This window comes from Bos taurus, chromosome 22 (genome assembly GCF_002263795.3).
Source record: "Bos taurus isolate L1 Dominette 01449 registration number 42190680 breed Hereford chromosome 22, ARS-UCD2.0, whole genome shotgun sequence".
Classification (NCBI taxonomy): Eukaryota; Metazoa; Chordata; class Mammalia; order Artiodactyla; family Bovidae; genus Bos; species Bos taurus.
The window spans coordinates 59063947-59082519 of record NC_037349.1 but is presented as its reverse complement, the minus strand read 5'-3'; the positions used below and the strand labels follow the sequence as shown (position 1 = coordinate 59082519).

General features: G+C 49.6%; 1 protein-coding gene and 1 long non-coding RNA gene across 6 annotated transcripts; one reads left to right on the top strand and one right to left on the bottom strand.

Annotated features, from left to right (window-relative positions):
* The first annotated feature begins 2316 nt into the window (after positions 1-2316).
* CNBP (CCHC-type zinc finger nucleic acid binding protein) lies at positions 2317-12027 on the top strand. Of its 5 annotated transcripts, none has more exons than XM_024982452.2 (5): positions 2317-2436; positions 9678-9815; positions 9944-10006; positions 10151-10349; positions 10945-12027. In XM_024982452.2, exons 2-5 carry the CDS (start codon positions 9692-9694, stop codon positions 11060-11062), a joined length of 504 nt encoding a protein of 167 aa, XP_024838220.1. In that variant the 5' UTR covers positions 2317-2436; positions 9678-9691; the 3' UTR covers positions 11063-12027.
* On the bottom strand, positions 11599-18328 carry LOC112443509 (uncharacterized). Its single transcript, XR_009492423.1, has 2 exons — positions 18021-18328; positions 11599-15891 (listed from the first exon to the last, which is right to left on the bottom strand). It is a non-coding gene; the product is annotated as an uncharacterized lncRNA (long non-coding RNA).
* Between the last annotated feature and the right edge of the window lie 245 nt (positions 18329-18573).

Below are 18573 nucleotides of genomic sequence, written 5' to 3'. Positions count from 1 at the left end.
TGTTGGCAGGGAAAACAAGACGTGGAAGGGTTGAGCAGGACAGACACAGTATCATCTCCATTTAACCACAGGGTCTAGGGCTTGTGCTAGGGGCAGTTGGGCATTTTAGGCGGAAATGAGCAGTTGGCAGTTATTGCTGCTCTACTGGCATTCGTTTGAAGGAACCCTGAATCATGCTGAATCACAGCATCTTAGCTGGTCCTCTCTGAGGACACTTAATACTTTCTTTTGGCCCTTGTCATCCTGCAAGATCTTCAAGGGCACGGTCTGTCTTAACTGACCTGTGTAACCCCTGCAGAGATGAGCACAATACCTTGGGGAAGACTGGACATGGGAGGGCAGGAGGGGATAAAGCAGATTTCCAGGGAAGGGAAATACAGAAAACTCTTCAAGTACAGGTGGCAGTTTATCTTTTAAGTGGGGTAGCCTTTTCTTTCCTTTGTTTTCAAACATCACTAATGAACAGCTGTACCCAAGGGCATATCCATGCAATACTCACTTCATCCCAGACCTTCTCGGCAACAGTCAGAATGACTTATGATCAGACTGGCTGTATTAAAAATCATCATTACAGAAAGCTGGATGCCAGGTAGAAAAGAGCCATTAGCTGCTCCTCCCAGAGCCAAAGAGCAAAGGCCACGTGATGTCTCCTCTCCTCAAGTCTTCTAAAATGTGTAGAAGAACATTATGTCCAGTATCTTTATTTCACACCCACCTTTAAAAAAAAAAATTAGGAACATTCGGTCCTTGTGTAATGAATATTTTATGCAGCACTTTGGTTGGAATGGTAAACCAAAATCGAGTCAGAAAATACTAATTTCTGGTTCCTGTGACAATTTTAACTCATCTCCTAGTGTGGCATGGAGGCACCCAGGCTGGACTTCCTACACAAGCCTCCTGTGTTACGCTGACTCACTGTTAGGCCTTAGGAAATCACTAGCTAAGTGTCACTAGGTTTCCACACTACAACTTACCTCAAGATATTATAAAGAGTAATCAATTAGGGAGGGGAGACTACGAAGCTGTGCAAGCTGCTTGGTAATAAAACTATGTAAGCACAAAGTACCATTGCATTATGGGTAACTCAGGCAGAAAGTGCTAGGCAGTTCAATCGTTACTAGACATTGGACATTTTCAGTGAATTTTAAAATATTTTAACTTTGTCTTGATTAACACAAGTTAAAATCGTGGATCCTTAAAGTAGTCCATCCACTCCAATAATTGCTCCCAGCTCTGCTAAGTGCTTTGCAGTGATCGATTGGAACCAGGTTTAAGCCTCTCAACACCCGAGCTCTTCACCACACTGTTGCTCTACCTCCTCACCACGTGCTGTAAGAAGCCTTAGAGCCGTGATGCTAGGATTCAATGAGGCGCAACTGGGGGCAAATGAATAGCTCAAGTCTATCGTCACCTGCGGATGGAACTATCTTGCAAACAAGGACTGGTCACCCCAATTTAACATCTGAATAGACACAAGCGCTCACTTTCCAAAGACAGTCAGTAAAAGAATGAAAAGTACACTCCCGGCTGTAACGGCCAACCCGGGCCGCAGGCAGACCTCCAGACCTCAGGCTGTGGTCATTTTAGGACCTTTTCAGGCGTCAAGAGACTGGGAACTCTTCCAAATTTTTCTCCTCATGTTTTTAATGAAAGCCTTTCCAAAATGAGACACCAAGGTCTGTAGCTGTTTAGTTTACATCGAACAGTTTCACTTGATTTCACCGTGACAGCGTGTCTGCGCTACATTCACAGTGTCTCTTGGAGAAAACCTGAAGGCCTGCAGGGACGGTGACACCCCGGGCCCAGTGGCCCTCCGGCCGCAGGGGCCGTCACGTGCTCCCCGGATGACAAGGGGTGTTGGGGCGGCGGTGCCTCCCTCGCAGCCGCTCCCCGGGGCGGGACGTTTATCCCGGAGGGGCTGTGAGGCGGGACCGGCAGCCCGGCTCCCCCTAGCCGAGAGGCCCCGGAAGCGGGGCCCGGCTCCGGCGGCGCTGAGCCCGCCCCCGGGAGGAGGCCTCCGGACCCCACGAGCACAGAAGGCCGCTCCCGGAGCCCCTGGCCACCGCCGCCAGGAGGGTCGTCGAGCCGGAACTCCGACCGCCCTCACAGGGCCGGGCCCGGCCTCGAGGCGGGAAGGCCGCGCGCAAGGCCCGACGGGAAGGGCCGCGCGCGGCGGGGAGAGCCCCGCCCCCAGCGCCGCGTCGGGCGCGGCGGCCCGCCTTGCGGGCGGCCCTGATTGGACGGCCGAGCGCCGCACGCTGATTGGCCGCGTGGGCGAGGCGGCGGCGAGCCGTGCGCAGCGGCGTGTGCGGGGCCGTGTGCAGACCCGCGTGTGGCGCAGGCAGGGTCCCTGAAAATAAACAGCCGCCGCTTCACGAGCTGCCCTCCCGGTCTGCGCTTGAGTCTCGGCGGCTGCGGGCCCCTGCGACGCGGAAGGTGAGGCCGCGAGCGGGCCGGGGACCGCGGCGCGGGGAGGGGGGGGTGCCGCGGGCGGAGGGCCGGGCCCGGGCGGCGGCGATGGCGGCCGCGCTCCGGCCTGCTCCGTTGCTGCGTCAGGCGGGAAGCAGGCCGCCGCGGCCCGTGCCCGGCCTGCGCTCCACGGCCGGCTGCCCCCGCGCTCTGCCCGCCGCCCGGGACGCGGGGCCGCCTCGCTGGGGCCTCCGGGACCCGGCCGCGCCCGGGCCGCAGCCTCGCGGCGTACGAGGCCGCGCGTCCTTGGGACTGAGGCGGGGGCTCCGGGCCGCGGGGCGGGGGTAGCTTGGCGGGAAGGTGCGGGGAGGGGGCCGTGTGAGGAGGGCGCGGGGCGGCGGGGGGCCGGGGCCGGGCCTCGCGGGCCACGTGCCAAAGGGCTCTTCGGGCCAGGAGGGGGCCTTGGAGGAGCTGTCCGCTCAGGGCGGGGGACGCCCCGCTGGAAAGCCCGTGCGGCTCCGGGTCTCGGTCTCGGTGCTCCACAGCAGCTTCAGGATTCTTGGATTTTTCTCGTCATGGACGTGCTAAGTTACTGGTCTTAGGTTGCACTTCGGGAAAGGGCAGATAAGGTTCGTTTTCCTTGAGTCAGCATTACTTTAAGTTCTACAGGCCTCTAGAAAAAACCCCATTATCGGCAAAACACATGAATCGGCCAAACTTCCAAAATCATGGCAGCGGCAGTAACCTTTGCATCATCTCCCGGGTAGATGAATGCAATTTAAAAACGAGGCGAGAAGATGAGTTAACCAGCCTCCGTTTGGTTTTTCCAAACGTGAAAACCTATTTTAGTAAAGGTTTAATGGCCCACATTTGGGTTCGGGTGTTGATTTTATTATGGATAAGGCTTGTGCCTGTTGCCACATGTTAACCACATGGCCTCAGCCACAGGACACTTCCAGAGGAAGTGACTGCATCTGGTCCTGGGGGTCCTAGGAAAAGGAAACCTTGCTTGGTTTGCATCTGTGATTTCAGATAGTATGTTTCAGGCATTGTTCAGGAGGACCCACGAAAAGTATAAGGTAAATAAGCCAAGAGTCTGGATTAGCTTGCCGCCCCGCCCCGCCCCCCCCCCCCCCCGCTTTTTTCTTTTCAGGAGGATTGATTTTCGTCCTTATTTTGTACCCCCAAAAGACAAGTTTTTAAGAAAAGATTTTTTCCCTTTTTTATTGTTGTTTGACTCACTTTTGGAGAGAAACATAAACTAGTTAATTTCTGCCTCAGTGAATTAACCTTAATTTAAATTAACAACTTTTTATTCTTTTGCTCAACCCCTATTAGTTGAATGTAGGGTTTTGAGGGTCTTAAAGAGATGAATAAGAGGTTGTTCCTACCTCTAAGACTTTTTCCCTCTCTGCAAAGCAATTACTTTCAAATACTTAAAAATTCATGTGGTCATGGCTTGATCAAATACCTACGAAGTGCCACGTTCATAGTTTGATGCTGTTTTAGTTTGTTGAACCTGATTCTTGTTTAGGAGGAGCTCTGTGTACTGGAATATAAAAGGGATAATTTATTATATTCCCAAGGGCTGAATAAAGAACTTAAAGTTTTTTCCAAGTTGTAACTCTTGGTAACAATTACAAAACAACAACAAGGTATATATTTATGTAGTTACCTAATATGTCACAGAGAACTTGGGTTAAGTTTTTCTTAGCAACCAAAGGTCCACGGTCCTTTCCCTGTTGACAACAAACTAGGCATTTTAAATGTGCAGTTTAAGGGACATTTATGACACTTAGATTTGAACATCTGGAACAGGCAGAATCTCTTTTTTAAGGTACTATAGATGAGGATTCTTTTTACTTTTCTTGAAATCTTAAAGTATGTGGCATCTACATGGAAAGCTTAAAGACAAGAGAACCACAGTTTTAACTACTTGAGGGGATTGGTCTCTTATCTAAATGCTTGACCATGAGAGAGATTCTGCTTCCCTCCTCCCGCGCCTGCAGGAATGAGTTTCTTTTTTAAAAAATCGTTGGCTTCTTTCCTTTTCCTAGCCTTCTGACAGTAAGTGGAGAGCAAAAGACTGGTGCCAAGGCCTCCTGGCCTGCTCTGTGGAGAGCACCCTTTCTGTATTGGCAGGTTTAATAGAATTCCTATGCTGGCAGTGTCATATGCTACTGCAGTCAAGGCATGGTCTTGAGAGATTCCAGCAAAGGGTGCACCATTTTCATGTTAAAAAGATGCTGGTCTAATTCAGTAAAGATTGTAGCCACCAGCATTCACATTGTGAGTGGGTGGGCTCTATTAAAGGGGACTGAAAATGCAGTATGGTGTTCACTTGGAGTGGCTTGTTAATTACAGATGAGGTCAGGTTTGCCAGTCTTTGCCACTCCTATTCTTGCCTGGAGAATCAATCCCAAGGACGGGGGAGCCTGGTGGGCTGCCGTCTATGGGGTTGCACAGAGTCCGACACAACTGAAGCAACTTAGCAGTAGCAGCAGCAGCAGCAGCAGCTACTCCTACATTCTGCTTTGAGGGAGGTTAAAATCTAAGATGGCTAATTCTTTCATGGGCGTGGATTTTTAAAAACGTATCAGTTCTATTTTATTTCGAGTTCTCTAATTTGGTATACTTTTCTGATAGCATTTTCATGAACTTTATCACTTAATCCTAACAAAAGCCTCTGCAGAGGACTTGGAGCTCACATTTGAAATCCTGACTCGAACGTTCTAGTTGTGTGGCTTTGGGTAAGTTACTTGGTCTCAGATCCTCAGTTTCCTTATCAGTGAAATGGGAACAAGGATACACAACTTGCAAAGTTGCAGGGGTTATAAATAATATGTATGTTAATCCTTGACTCATAGTAGATATTTAGCTACTAATTAAAACCTTTACAGATACGCAGAAATGGGTGTAAGTAACAGGATCACACAGCAAATGCAGGATAAGAAGCCAGAACTGCTCCTAGTATTGTTCTCGGTTCTGCATTCTTCTGGGCAGAATGCAGGTACTACACAGTTTCACTTGCTTCCTTTATTTTTACTTCACACTGAAGTGTTTGGGTACCACGTTGGTGCTCGGAACTGGCTTAGTGGAGCGTAATGATGGGTGAGTGCGTTCTGAGGGCAGAGGGCCCTCTGTGGGCTTGGGGACGATGAGTGGAGATACCGCAGATAGGGAGCGGCAGGGCTGTGTGAGGAGAGCAGCCTCACCCGTGTTCCTCAGCCACGGACGCCCTGGGCTGCTGCTTATTTTAGATGTGTTTATGGACTGTTACTGGCTTCTACTCATTGGGACTCACTGTTCGTGCTGACCAGGTGCTGTTAGGTTTAATCAAAGCAGTTTACTGGCTTTGTTGTTAGTATCAAAAATGCTGTAGATTTACCTTAGTGAAGACAACTCTGTGTAACTGTTAGTGTTTCGGTACTAGTTCCAGGAGTGAAGCCTCACAGCCTAGATGAATGCAGAATCGGAATAGTCGGACCTCCCAGTTCAGCTCACGTGGCCCTTCTCAGGTCGCACTATGACTGCGCCTGCCACATCTTAAGTGTGACTTGTATCATAAAAATTCAGTTCGCTGTGGCTGAAGGGAAATATACTGCTTCCTGGGGAAATGGGAGCTCATTTGGAAGTGACCCTTTTGCTTCTCAAGAAGGAGGCGTTATAGGCCGGGAGACTGGAGTGTAAGCAGAGTTAGGCCTGCTCTAAGCCTGCTTTGTAGATTGGCCGTGTTGCTAGGCTCGTAGGCTAAATCCCCGAGCAGAGAAAGAACCGGGCCCTGGCAGTGAAAGCCCGGCATCCTGACCAGCAGGCTGCTGGGGAAGTCCTTAGAGTGAGTTCTGCCTGTCTGCACTTGAACCTCAGCAGGGGAAGCGTGGAGAGGAGAGGAACTGTGAGCAGCAGCCATCAGCCTTTAGAAGTTTAGTTGAGCATGTGCTGAGCACAAGGCACCTGGTAAGGATTCTGGCTACAGACCAGGACAGGAGGGGTGTCAGGTGTCCTGAGGCAACACAGTGAGTAGTTAAGTGGTTAACCCTGTGGTTCCCAAATCTTTTTACATTGTGAGAATACATGGGGGTAGGTAGCAGCAGTGATTGTAGCAGCGAGAAGAAAAATAGGCTCTCTTACTGCCAAGGGACAGTGAAAATACAGTATTTGCTTTTTAAATTAGTATATGTATGTTCTGCAGCATTCCATAGAATTTTACTGGGGTCTTGTTGAATTCTTGGAGTAATAAGAGTCTGGGTGGCAAGCAGAGGTCCTGGCTTGGCTACTGACTTCTTAGTGACCTGGGGTGAAAATTTCTCAGTTACATGTGGGGATTGTAAGAGACAATCTGAAACGCATACTGAATCTAGATTGTAGTCAGTCCTTAATGAGGATGTAAAATTCATTGTTAGTCTTTGTTTTTTGGCCATACTGCATTGCTTGTGAGATCTTAGTCTCTTGACCGGGAATTGAACCTGGGCCCTGGCAGTGAACGTGCTGAGTCCTAGCTGCTGGACCACCAGGGAATTTCCAGCATCATTCTTTGAAATGAATAGTGCAGCAGCTCATCTGATTGCAAAAATTTAGGTGGTGTTTTTTTTTTTGGTCAGTAATTACTGGATTGGGTTGGGTCTATACAAGAAACACAAGTTTATTTCATTCAGCAAATGACTATTGGTCCCCCCTCCCCCCCCTAAAAAAAACCCTCAGCAGTTCAAATCCCGAGATACACGACTGCTACTAAAAGGGCGATTGTGTGGGGTATCGTTCAAAGGTGGGTGCCTTGGTCTGTACCCTCAAGGAGTATGATAAAAAGAAAACAGTAGACCAGGCACAGTGCCCTGAATCTTAGCAGGAAAAAGGAGAGTTCCAGGCTGGTGATGTGCTCAGGTTCTTTTATAGAGCTGGCATTTATTTGAGTTGGCCCTTGAAGGTTGGAAAACGTTGTGAACAGGTGCGAGAGGCGGGGGCAGACAGTGCAGCAAGACTCCCAGCCAAGAGCAGTGGGAATCGTGGAGCCGGAATTAATTCACAGTGCTGTCTTCCCCTTACTGCCTCTAGTTTTCCTAAGGAACGGCATGAAACTCTCTAAAGACTTAATATGTTCGTGTGTGAGGTGAGTCCTAGGACAGCAGCCTGTGTCCTAGGGTAGGTAGTGTGCCTCTAAAACAGTGGCAGTCAGGTGGATTAATGGTCATTACCTAAGAGCTCTCAAGTAAAAATATGGAACAGCTCACTGAGATTGGCTTGGCCAAAGAGGAAGAAACAGTTTATGAAAAATCCACACATGGGTTAAGCACTTCTTAGGAAGCTAAATTTTTTACCTATTATCTGTAGGCTGGAAGTAACCCTAACATTTTCACTGTTAACATTCTTCCACTGATAAACGTGATGATTCGTTACAATGGGTCTCCCCTATGCTTCACCATTATGAAGTAAGCAAGAGGTCTTGCTAAAGCAGCAGTGTAAAAGGGAGATTGCCCAGAACTCTCATTTACTTTGGCTTTGAAAATGCATGTTGAATACTGGGTTGTCCTTTTTCTGAAAGATAAATATCTCGTGGAAATAAAAGGTTATAAAATGCTCAGAGCCTGTCAGATTGCCTGGCCTGCCTGGTGAAAGGCAAGAACCCTTGGGACCAGGAGTCACAGTGCTCAGGTGTGCGTGCGTGCTCAGTGGCTCTGACTCTGACCCTGTGGAGAGTAGCCCACCGCCTCCTCTGTCCATGGCGCTCTGAGGCAAGAATGCTGGGCTGGCTTGCTATTTCCCACTGCAGGGCATCTTCCCAACCCAGGACGTGAACCTGTGTCCCTTGCGTCTCGTGCATCAGCAGGTGGGTTTGTTAGCACTGGGCCACCTGGGAAGTCCGTCTGTACTCAGATCGGTCCTCAGCAAACCAGAGAAGATGCAGAATGGAAGTGGGAGTGAGGGGAGGACGAAGTGCCATAAGCACTTTTCCTGTGATTGTTTTATGTGCTGCTCACTTTTTAATCTCTAGTGTTTTCTCTGGAAACCGGCCCTCTACTTGACTTAAAATGCCAGCACCCATATAGGAAAGCAGATGTAATTTTGCCAAATGCCTTTTTAATCATCAAGGACTGGTTTCTTCTGAGCGGAAATGTACCTTGGGACAGCATGCAGTGTGGGCACCCTGCTCAAGCGTGCTGTCCCCCCGCTGTTGGGGATGAGTGTGCAGGGCGAGTGTGCGAGTTGGCAGACAGTGTCCTCTGAAGATTTATCCCGGCTCTGATTTCAGACGCATGGGACAGGTATGAGTCTTCTGGATGTTTGACAGTGCAGACTTTTGAAACTAAACTCGAGCATAATTTTAGTCACTAGGTTTTGCTCTGTCAAGTTAAAAGCTTTGTGCACCATCTGACACTGGAATTAAGCGCAAAGCATGTTAGATACAGGGAGATGTGGGGAGGGAAAGGTCACACTGTTTTTAGCTAGTTTCTAAAGGCCAGCTTAATGGGAGTTGGCCCTGCAACGTTCCATTCTGTTCTTTTCCATTCTTTTCTAGGAATAGCCCCTGCTTATTTTTAGGTTGTTACGTAAGAAGTATAAAATGCATTTGCTTTAGTTGGAGTTTCACTTTTATTTTGAAACAATACCCAATAAAGGAGTCTACTGTGAAATTCCAAGTAACCTTGTTTTAGATGTAAAATTGCAGAAGAAAATTTGGAAATGGGAGAATCTAGAAGAGGGGGAATGGCCCCAGTGCTACCAGGACTTGACTTTGGTGTTTCTCTACTGTTTTTAACAAACTGCGCCTCTCGAGCCAGCATTTGCTGCGCCTCTCGAGCACGTCTGCCCTCGAGTGCTCGATCAGTCGGCAGGCAGGCAGGCAGGGCTGCGGTGTCATCAGGCGCCGTGTGGGGTGCTCTGGTGCTCAGGGGGTTTTTACCTCTGCTCTCAATCGATGCTGCAGATCCACGGGGTCACTCCAGGTTTATAACCAGTATGTGACTTTCAGTTGCCCACCATCAAGTTTTATCTCTAATGACGGATATTCATTTACACTCACCCTGTAAGTCCCCTTAGTAACTGGGTTAACGCATGTGCACAATCGTAACAATTATGCAAAGTGTTTTTGTTTCATTTTTAATATATTTCATAATCATAATGCCTAAGTGTGTAGTTATCTGACTTTTTCTAAGCAGTATATTGGTTGGTTTTGTTCCTCAAGAATAACTATCCAGAAATACGCTGAACAAGGAATAAAAGCCATAAGTGCTGTTGAGTGGCTTCATGATGTCGTTTCTCATGTTTTGAAGATCTGACTGCAGCCATGAGCAGCAACGAGTGCTTCAAGTGCGGACGGTCTGGCCACTGGGCCCGGGAGTGCCCCACTGGTGGAGGCCGCGGTCGTGGAATGAGAAGCCGTGGCAGAGGTGGTTTTACCTCGGATAGAGGTATTTTTGTCGAATAAAGAATTCTAAAGTACTTCAGTATTCATGAGTATCAAGACTGGGCTAATTAGCCACGCATGCTTTGTCTCTGTCCAAAATAGGTTTCCAGTTTGTCTCCTCGTCTCTTCCAGACATCTGTTATCGCTGTGGTGAGTCTGGTCACCTTGCCAAGGACTGTGACCTTCAGGAGGATGGTAAGTGTTTAACCCTTCCTCTCCCGCCTTGGAGAGCCGGGCGAGGGGAGCGTGCTGGCGGTAGCTCCCCCCGGGGTGCGGCGCGGAGCCTGGCGCTGCCTGTGAAGTGTTACAGTCTGGCTCTGCCCTTCCCTACTGCTGAAGCCTGCTATAACTGTGGCCGAGGTGGCCACATCGCCAAGGACTGCAAGGAGCCCAAGCGGGAGCGGGAGCAGTGCTGCTACAACTGCGGCAAGCCCGGCCACCTGGCCCGCGACTGCGACCACGCCGACGAGCAGAAGTGCTACTCCTGCGGCGAGTTCGGGCACATCCAGAAAGACTGCACCAAAGTCAAGTGCTACAGGTGAGCTCGGGGGCTGCGCGCGCCTGCGCTGGCCATCCGGGGGAGGCCCTGGGGGCGCTTCGGCCCCCACGTGGCCCTGACCGCACGAGGGGTTCCTGTGTGGGAAAGAATGTTAGGCTGTGATAACTTGGCACCTTCAGAGACTTTGTAGAAAACGACAAAGCGTATGTTTTGTATGTGTAATTCATACACAAATCTTTTGTCATGAAATCAGACGTCTCTGCTTGTGAATGTGACACAATGTTGTACATGTTAAAGCATGCAATTTCGTAAGTTTGATATGTACATACTTGTGAAATCTTAGGGGTTCATTTGTGTAAAGATAAACCATATTGGCCAGTGTTTGGTGGTGATGTTGGATGATCTCCTGTGGCAAGATTTCTGATTTTACACTGTGGACTGCTCAGTTGAGTAGCTTTGCTGTCGGGTTCCTCCTCCTTGGTCTTGATTGAGGGGTTTAATAAGACTCACCGTGTGAGGAACACAGTATATACCTCACTCAGCATTGCCTTTTGTTTTGCAGTAACTGATCCCTCAGTACACTCTGACGTTCTCTGAGCGCTCTTGTGAAAGCTGTCTTAATTTCCTCTCCTAGGTGTGGCGAAACTGGTCACGTCGCCATCAACTGCAGCAAGACGAGTGAAGTCAACTGTTACCGCTGTGGCGAGTCAGGGCACCTTGCACGGGAATGCACGATCGAGGCCACAGCTTAATCGCTTTCCTTTGTCGCCCCTCCTTTTCTGATTGATGGTTGTATTATTTTCTCTGAATCCTCTTCACTGGCCAAAGGTTGGCAGACAGAGGCTACTCCCAGGCCAGTGAGCTTTACTTGCCGTGTAAAAGGAGGAAAGGGGTGGAAAAAAAATCGACTTTCTGCATTTAACTACAAAAAAAAAAGTTTATGTTTAGTTTGGTAGAGGTGTTAATGTATAATGCTTTGTTAAAGAACCCCCTTTCCGCGCCACTGGTGAATAGGGATTGATGAATGGGAAGAGTTGAGTCAGACCAGGAAGCCCGTTCTGGGTTTCTCGAATATGTTCCCATGTAGGAGGTAAAACCGATCCTGGAAGTGTCTGTGAGCTTCCATAAATAACTTTAATTTTAGCATAATGACTGCCTTGGATTGTCTGACCTCAGTAGCTATTAAATAACATCAAGTGACATCTGTACCAGGCCCTACATAGAACATACAGCTGAGTGGGAGTAAACAAAAAGACAAACACGCGTGTTAACGGCTGTGCGCGAGCACTCGGGATGAAAGCCTGAGCAGGAACGGCCTCACCGCAGCGTTGATGCTGGGCAAATAGATGGTGATGGCAACGGTGTAGAACACGTGTTCAAAGACTAACCCTAAAACCCAGAGTAAACATCTATGCTCAGAGTTAGCATAATTTGGAGCTATTCAGGAATTGCAGAGAAATGCATTTTCACAGAAATCAAGATGTTATTTTTGTATACTATATCACTTAGACAACTGTGTTTCATTTGCTGTAATCAGTTTTTAAAAGTCAGATGGAAAAAGCAACTGAAGTCCTAGAAAATAGAAATGTAATTTTAAACTATCCAATAAAGCTGGAGGAGGAAGGGGAGTTTGACTAAAGTTCTTTTTGTTTGTTTCAACTTTTCATTAATGTATATAGTGCAAAATGCCATATTAAAGGGGAGCCGAGGACCGGAAGCTGACAGTTTGGAGTTTTCTTTTTGTACTAACTCAGTCTCGTCTTCTGTAAGGAAATGTAGCTGTGAAAAAGCTTCAGAAGCTCTGTCAGCTCTGCAAGGACATAGTTTAAGTCTTCTCGTCCATTATAATGATGGCCTTTAGTTCCACGTTGACTGGGAACAGTTTTGACACCATGGATGGTCTTTGTTACAGTGTTTTTTTTTTTTAATGTGGACTCTCTTTAAAGTCTTCATTGAATTTGTTACTATATTGAAGTTGTTTTATGATTTTTTGGCCTCAAGGTGTGTGGGATCTTGGCTCCTGGGCTGGGGATGAACCTGCGCCCCTGGCACTGGAAGGAAGGCCTAACGTGCTGGCCCACCGGGAAGCCCCACCGTTACAGTCACAGCATTTCAGATTTTCCTGGACTCACCGGGCTCTGAAACGTTGGCTTCCTTGTGTTTTCTCTTAGGGTCTGATCTAGAGTTGACATGGACCTTAGAAGTCATTTAACGAACTCACTATACATGAGTTCCTAGAAGCTTAAGTTGCTTGAAGAATGTGCAGCTGCCTGGAACTTCAAGTACCCTTCCTCTCTACGGGCTCTGAACGCCCCTGCCCTGCCCCGTAGCTGGCGCCCCGAGCTTCCCAGGGTGGTTCGTTGGCCCCTTCATCCTGCCGGGCGGCTTTCTCACCTCGCGTGTGCTGTGTGTGCGGCACGCTGCGTGTGATCCAGTCAGTGTGTGGTGGTGGTCACGCAGCGCTGTGGTCACCAGAGCAGCGAGAAGGTGAAACCCCAGCGCCAGTGCATTTCCTTATGAGTGTGCAAGCTTACAGTTTTGTTTTGCTTGTGTGGTTGGGTTGCATTCTTTTTGGCTGAGTCGCACGACGGGATCTTACTTCCATGTGTCTCTGGCCTGGAAGCTTGCGGTCTTTAACCTGGGACAGCCAGCGAAGTCCCTTTGATATTTTTATGAAGCCAGTGTTGTATCTCAGATGTTAAGTATGTTTGAGATCATGATAATTTTAGTTTTCTGGCACAGGTACGAAACAGTGATGTTGCATTTCATCAGTTTTACTGCTGATAGAGAACTTGACTTCTTGCATTGAAATGACAAGCGTTTCCCTTGAAAAGTCAGTAATCTATCTTCCTGTTCTTTATGTACAGTGGGAAAGATGAAGACGTCGCTCCCTGGTTCAACAAAACCAGGTTGTACTAAGTGGTACAGTGCCCTTGAGGGTTTTGAAGATTCTGGTAAATAAGAGTGTCATCCACTTAGGAAGAGTTGATTTTTTTTTTTAGATAGAAATAGTCAAATTTCTGTTGCAGTTGTAGGGAAAACAGTGCCTTGAAAGATTTTGTCTGGGATGTTGGTAGCTGTTGTGTTTGAGTTATTTTGACTATTTTATATGTTAAATTATTCATGGAACAGGCTGTCCTTGACTTGAAAGCAGTTCCACGGTCAGTAGGTGAGGCTTCTAATGAGACATTGTTGTCTACTCTTAAGTGTCAGAGGCAAAGTCTTAAATTCGGGCTGTCAGAGAAGTCAGTAGCGTGTACCTGTACCGTCTGTTCCCTGTTCTGGAATCTGTTTCCCTTAATTATGTATCAGTACTGGTCGTGTCCATCCTTGTTAAACTTAACTCTGTCATTTTTTTAAACCTGGTAGAAATTCTAGTTGTCCAAAAGATTTTGAGCATGTTGTTTATTGCTAAGTCACTTCAGTTGTGTCCAACTCTGTGTGACCCCATAGACGGCCGCCCACCAGGCTCCCCCATCCCTGGGATCCTGGAGTGGGTTGCCGTTTCCTTCTCCAATGCATGAAAGCGAAAAGTGAAAGCAAAGTCTCTCAGTCGTGTTCAACTTAGCGACCCCACGGACTGTAGCCTACCAGGCTCCTCCATCCATGGGATTTTCTAGGCAAGAGTACTGGAGTGGGGTGCCGTTGCCTTCTCTGACGTTTATTGGACTCATGTAACTGCTGCAACCGTTTAAAACATTTTTAACAACAGTTTAATAGAGTAGGTGTTAACACCTCTATTAGAATTAAAGAGGCTAGCACTGGGCATGACTTCTCAGGGTGGGTACCGAGCAGTATTTTGTAAGATGCTCGGTGACTCCCAGGATAAGAAGGCAAGGTCATGGCCCCAGTGGTGTGGTTATAATTTGAGAACAACTCAGTCAAGAGCTTGTGCTCTGACTTACAAAGGTTCATGTACATTTAATTATCCTTGTTACTTGCCTTAGAATTGAAAGAAATTACATTGAATGTAACAGCTTCCCATCTGTTCATTTCCACCTCCGCTACTAACCTTGGGAATGAACTTGACTGCTTGTAATCTCGGTAAAGGTTTTGGTCACAAGCTGTGGTGTCAGACCTGTCCCCTGAGCAGGCTGGTAACATATGTGAGGGTCACAGTGGTGTCTTCAACATCACAAATGTCGTGTTTTCACATTTGGGTTTCTGCTCTTGTGCTTGTGAAAACATACCTCCCTAGACGGGCCTGAGGTGACCGAGGCAGCTGCAGTGAGCGAAGTGCACGCCCTTCAGCTGGTCGGGCTGCTTCTGTGTTCACTGCCGTGTCTTCCATGGAAGGTACTTGGCAGTATCAACCACGAACCCTGGCCTGGAACCTGACCACTCTGGTCACCGGAGAACACTGTTGGGCAGAGAATTTGGTGGCAGAGGTAATAACTTCAGCGGCTTCTCAGTAGGCCTTCCCCAGTTCACCGAGCTTGGCTTCCTTAAGGAGCAGGGCTCCCTGCGCTTCTCTCCACGCTGCCTCGCGGCCCTTGCTCCCCAGCCGAGCTCTCCACCGCCTTCAGCTTCGCAGCTGCAGTCAGCTTGCCCTCTCACGCCCTGTCATGACAGTTGCTGGAGCAAGATGAACCCAGGTCTCCTGTATTGCGGGCAGATTCTTTACCATCTGAGGCACCAGAGAAGCGCTGTCAGTCTGGAGATGGGAACTACGTCTGTACTTCCTGGTCAGGCCACAGAGGTGTGTGCATTAGGCCCAGATTTTTCAGCACTCCCATGTCTGAGGCAGCCTTGTTTGATGACTGGAGCTTCAGGGAGCCTTCCAACCAAGGATTGATGAGAGCCGGATGAGTGTGTCAAGGTCTAGAGAAGATTTCCAGCTGATTGATGAGAGGGATGGGCATTTGTTTCGGGGGTGCTGTGCTGGGCCTCCGTTGCTGCGTGGGCTTTTTCTGGTTGTGTGGAGCGGAGGCCTACTCCATAGCTGTGGGGTGCGGGCTGCTCATTGCAGGGGCTTCTGTTACCAGCTCTAGGGTGCGTGAGCTTCAGTAGCTTTGGCTCCCGGGCTTTAGAGCACAGGCTCAGTGGTTGGGGTGCACGGGCTTAGTTGCTCCGAGGCGTGAGGGATCTTCCCAGATCAGGAATCACACTCGATTGGGAGATGGACTCTACAACTGAGCCACCGGGGAGCCTGGGGTGGACCTTTGTTTCAGTGCTTGCAGGTGGTATTTTCAGTTTGGGGAAGTGAAACTCTGCAAATGATGTGGTCTGTTTAAACGCAGATGAGGTGACACTTGTCCAAGCTGAGGCCATTTGCTTATTATTCACTAATATTCTGGGTGAAATATTTGGCAACAGGAAGCTGGATACAGCAGAGGTCAGAGGTGGCAGTCACCGACCGTGAGAGTTGCGTGTGTGACTTCTAACACCTGGCTAAGTCAGTTCTCGCCTCCCCCAGCTATCTCAGTACCTGGATCTCCAAAACTCTCCTGGTTTTAGCAGCAGAGCCTTGCTCGTGTTTGAAGCTGTGTAGCAGCGTGTAGGCTGGGGACCACACGGAAATCTCTGCTCGGGGTCAGTTGTTGGCTCATACTTGAAACTCAGCCAGTAGTTCTGAGCTCATCTGTAAAGTGAAGAAAAGCTGTCTTGCAGAATCACTGCGATAGTGATTGGGTGACAAGAGATATCATTGGTAAAGGGTCGAATAATCAGTTGTACCTGTTTGTTTTCAAACTTCCTGCAGTGCCACCACACTACATGCTGCTGAGAGGAGCACCTCTCAATGTCTGGCAACCCTGAAATGGGGTGGGATGAGCCAGTTATCAAACGCTTGAGTGTTGGGCCACTAACTGCAGACTCCCGGAGGCAGCGGGTCGTGGGGTGGAGCTGGTCAGCCGGCAGATGGAGGAGGTGCTGTAGGAGGCCGGATAGGCCCTGCCCCTCGGGACAGCAGCAGCAGCTGGGCTCTGCCCCATTGGAACCGCCCACTGCGTCACACTTCATTTAACGCGTTCTTGTCTAACCCTGAGCCGCATTTTGAAAATCAGCTTTTCTTGGGCATTTAGACCTTGATTCAAAATTAGTTCCCATCCTAAACTTTGATTATAAATGCAGTTTCGCTTTGGAAATTTGAAGCAGAAACACTACAAGTATAATGGATTAAAGTCTTATTAGTAACTGATATTTTTCTTAAAATTTTGGGATGCTCCAATCATACTCCTTCCCAAGGATTCTACCATAACTCATTTTTACTCTTTTCTTGGCTGTTAATTCTATTAGACCCAACAGAATACCATTCCCTCATGAGCATGGGAGTTTCTGGTATTCTGCTGGTTAACTCTAGGCTGGAACAAAGCAGCCCAAAGGTGACTGAAACCTGCAACACAGCTGTGAGATGCAGTCCTCTCAGGAGAGCTGTGTTACTTTAGTCTCATACTGTCATCTTTATTTTCCACTGAGAACACAAGGCTCCAAGGTCCATTCAGATTACAAGGAGGCTCTGCTAACTTCCAGGGCTTGGGCTTGGGGGACCAGGACACGTACGTGAAGGGAGGGCATACTTCCGCCTCAGATGGACCTTGTCACCATCTCATCCTAACATCACCAAAAGTGTCATCCCATCAAAGTTACAAGTCTGGTCGGCTACAGAGGCCCCCGTCTCTGTCTTAAATTAGGTATGGGTGAGAGGTGGGTACAATTCAGCCTGGGGCGTCACTCCTGTCGGTAGCTTTGTGATTTGCTCCCCAAGATGAGTGGGAGGCATAAGGCCCCAGGGAAAAGACACAGCACACTGCCCTTCAGGACGGGAGACTGGAAGGAAAAGGCCTCACTGGTTTCAACCGGTTACAGAACCCAGTGGGGCAAGCGGTGTTAGGTTTTAGGGCCTGAGCTGCCTCCCCAGGAGCCATCGGTTCCTTTCCATGAAGGGTAGCACCTGTTCATGGCTGCACACTTTGATCAGCCTGTTTCCTGCCCCTAGAATCTTCCGGGATTAAAAGCCCTCTTTTGTACCCTCTGTCACTTGCCATCCAAGCTGGCAGTGGTTCTGCTGGTGTGAAATGTTCAACCTTGGGGATCTCCTGCGTGCGTCATGGGAATTAACTCCATCTGACAAGAGGTTTCTCTGTACATCTCTCCTGGATAACCCATCTGTATTCCTGGCTTCTGCTGAGATGGTTGAAAGTGGCCATCAGCCTGGAAGAGAGCCCCAAAGCTCACAGTGCTAAAGCAGCGAAGTTTTCGGGCAAGGCACATCCACACTTTGCAAGGCACCACCCAAGTGGCACACATTCCTTCCACTCCATTCCCATAGGCCAGGGTTTCCTGGCAAGCCCACACCTAGCTGTCAGGAAGGTGGACGACGGACTGTGGCAGGACAGCCTGAACTTGCCCCCGGTGTTCCAAGCACTCGTCCGTCCTGTCTGAACCACAAACGTTGGCTGCGTCCCCCGATGGCCTGTGCTTCCCGGCTGCAGCCGGAGCACCCAGCAAAGATTAGGCCCCGTGTCGCAGGAAGTTGCTTCCGCAAAGTACCATGCTGGCCGAGGGGGAGGTGCTGGAACTAGCCGAAGTGCCCACCCGGACCCTGAGGTGGCCACCGGGGCTCTGCGGGAGGAGCCCCCAGGTCCATCCCTAGCGATGGCCTCTTTGCCTCCCTGGTCCTGGACTAAGGCCCTTCTGATCCCCGCGACGTGCCCAGTACCCACCGACTGAGCTCCGGCAGTAGCGGCCCTTTTCGCCCCCGGGCCTTACGTTTATTTTAAGAGGGTGACCTCAAGCCTTGGTCCAGCTTGGACAGACCCCGCGATTCCAGGAGAAAATCTCAGAAGCACAGACCCGAAATAAACGCCTGAGGGGAGGGGGAGCTGGCGAGGCAACCTCCCGCCACTGGCGAGCATGCGGGCCGCGGGAGGGCCCCCCGTCCACTCAGAGGGCTGAGGACGAGGAACTTCCAGCGGCGTGTCTCCGCTCCACGACGTGACGGAGCAGCAGGGACGCGGACCTCCAGGGGCAGCCACGGCCCAAGCAGCCTCACACAAGACGGCGGGACGCCAGTTATCACGGGAAATCTCGCCGTTGTTATCGCGAGAGCAATACCAGCACCACCACCGCCCCACCACCCCGGTCCTAGTTGGAGACGCTTCCGTTCCGTAGCGCAAGCGCAGTTCTGCCGCGCCCCTAATTTTCGTGCGCACACGTCGGTGCGACGTCCTGACGCCCAGGGAAGGCTGCCAACGGGAGCGCGCCTGCACTTCCTTCCCGTCCCCTGGTCAATTCTGAGTTTCGCTTCCGGTTCCTCACTTCC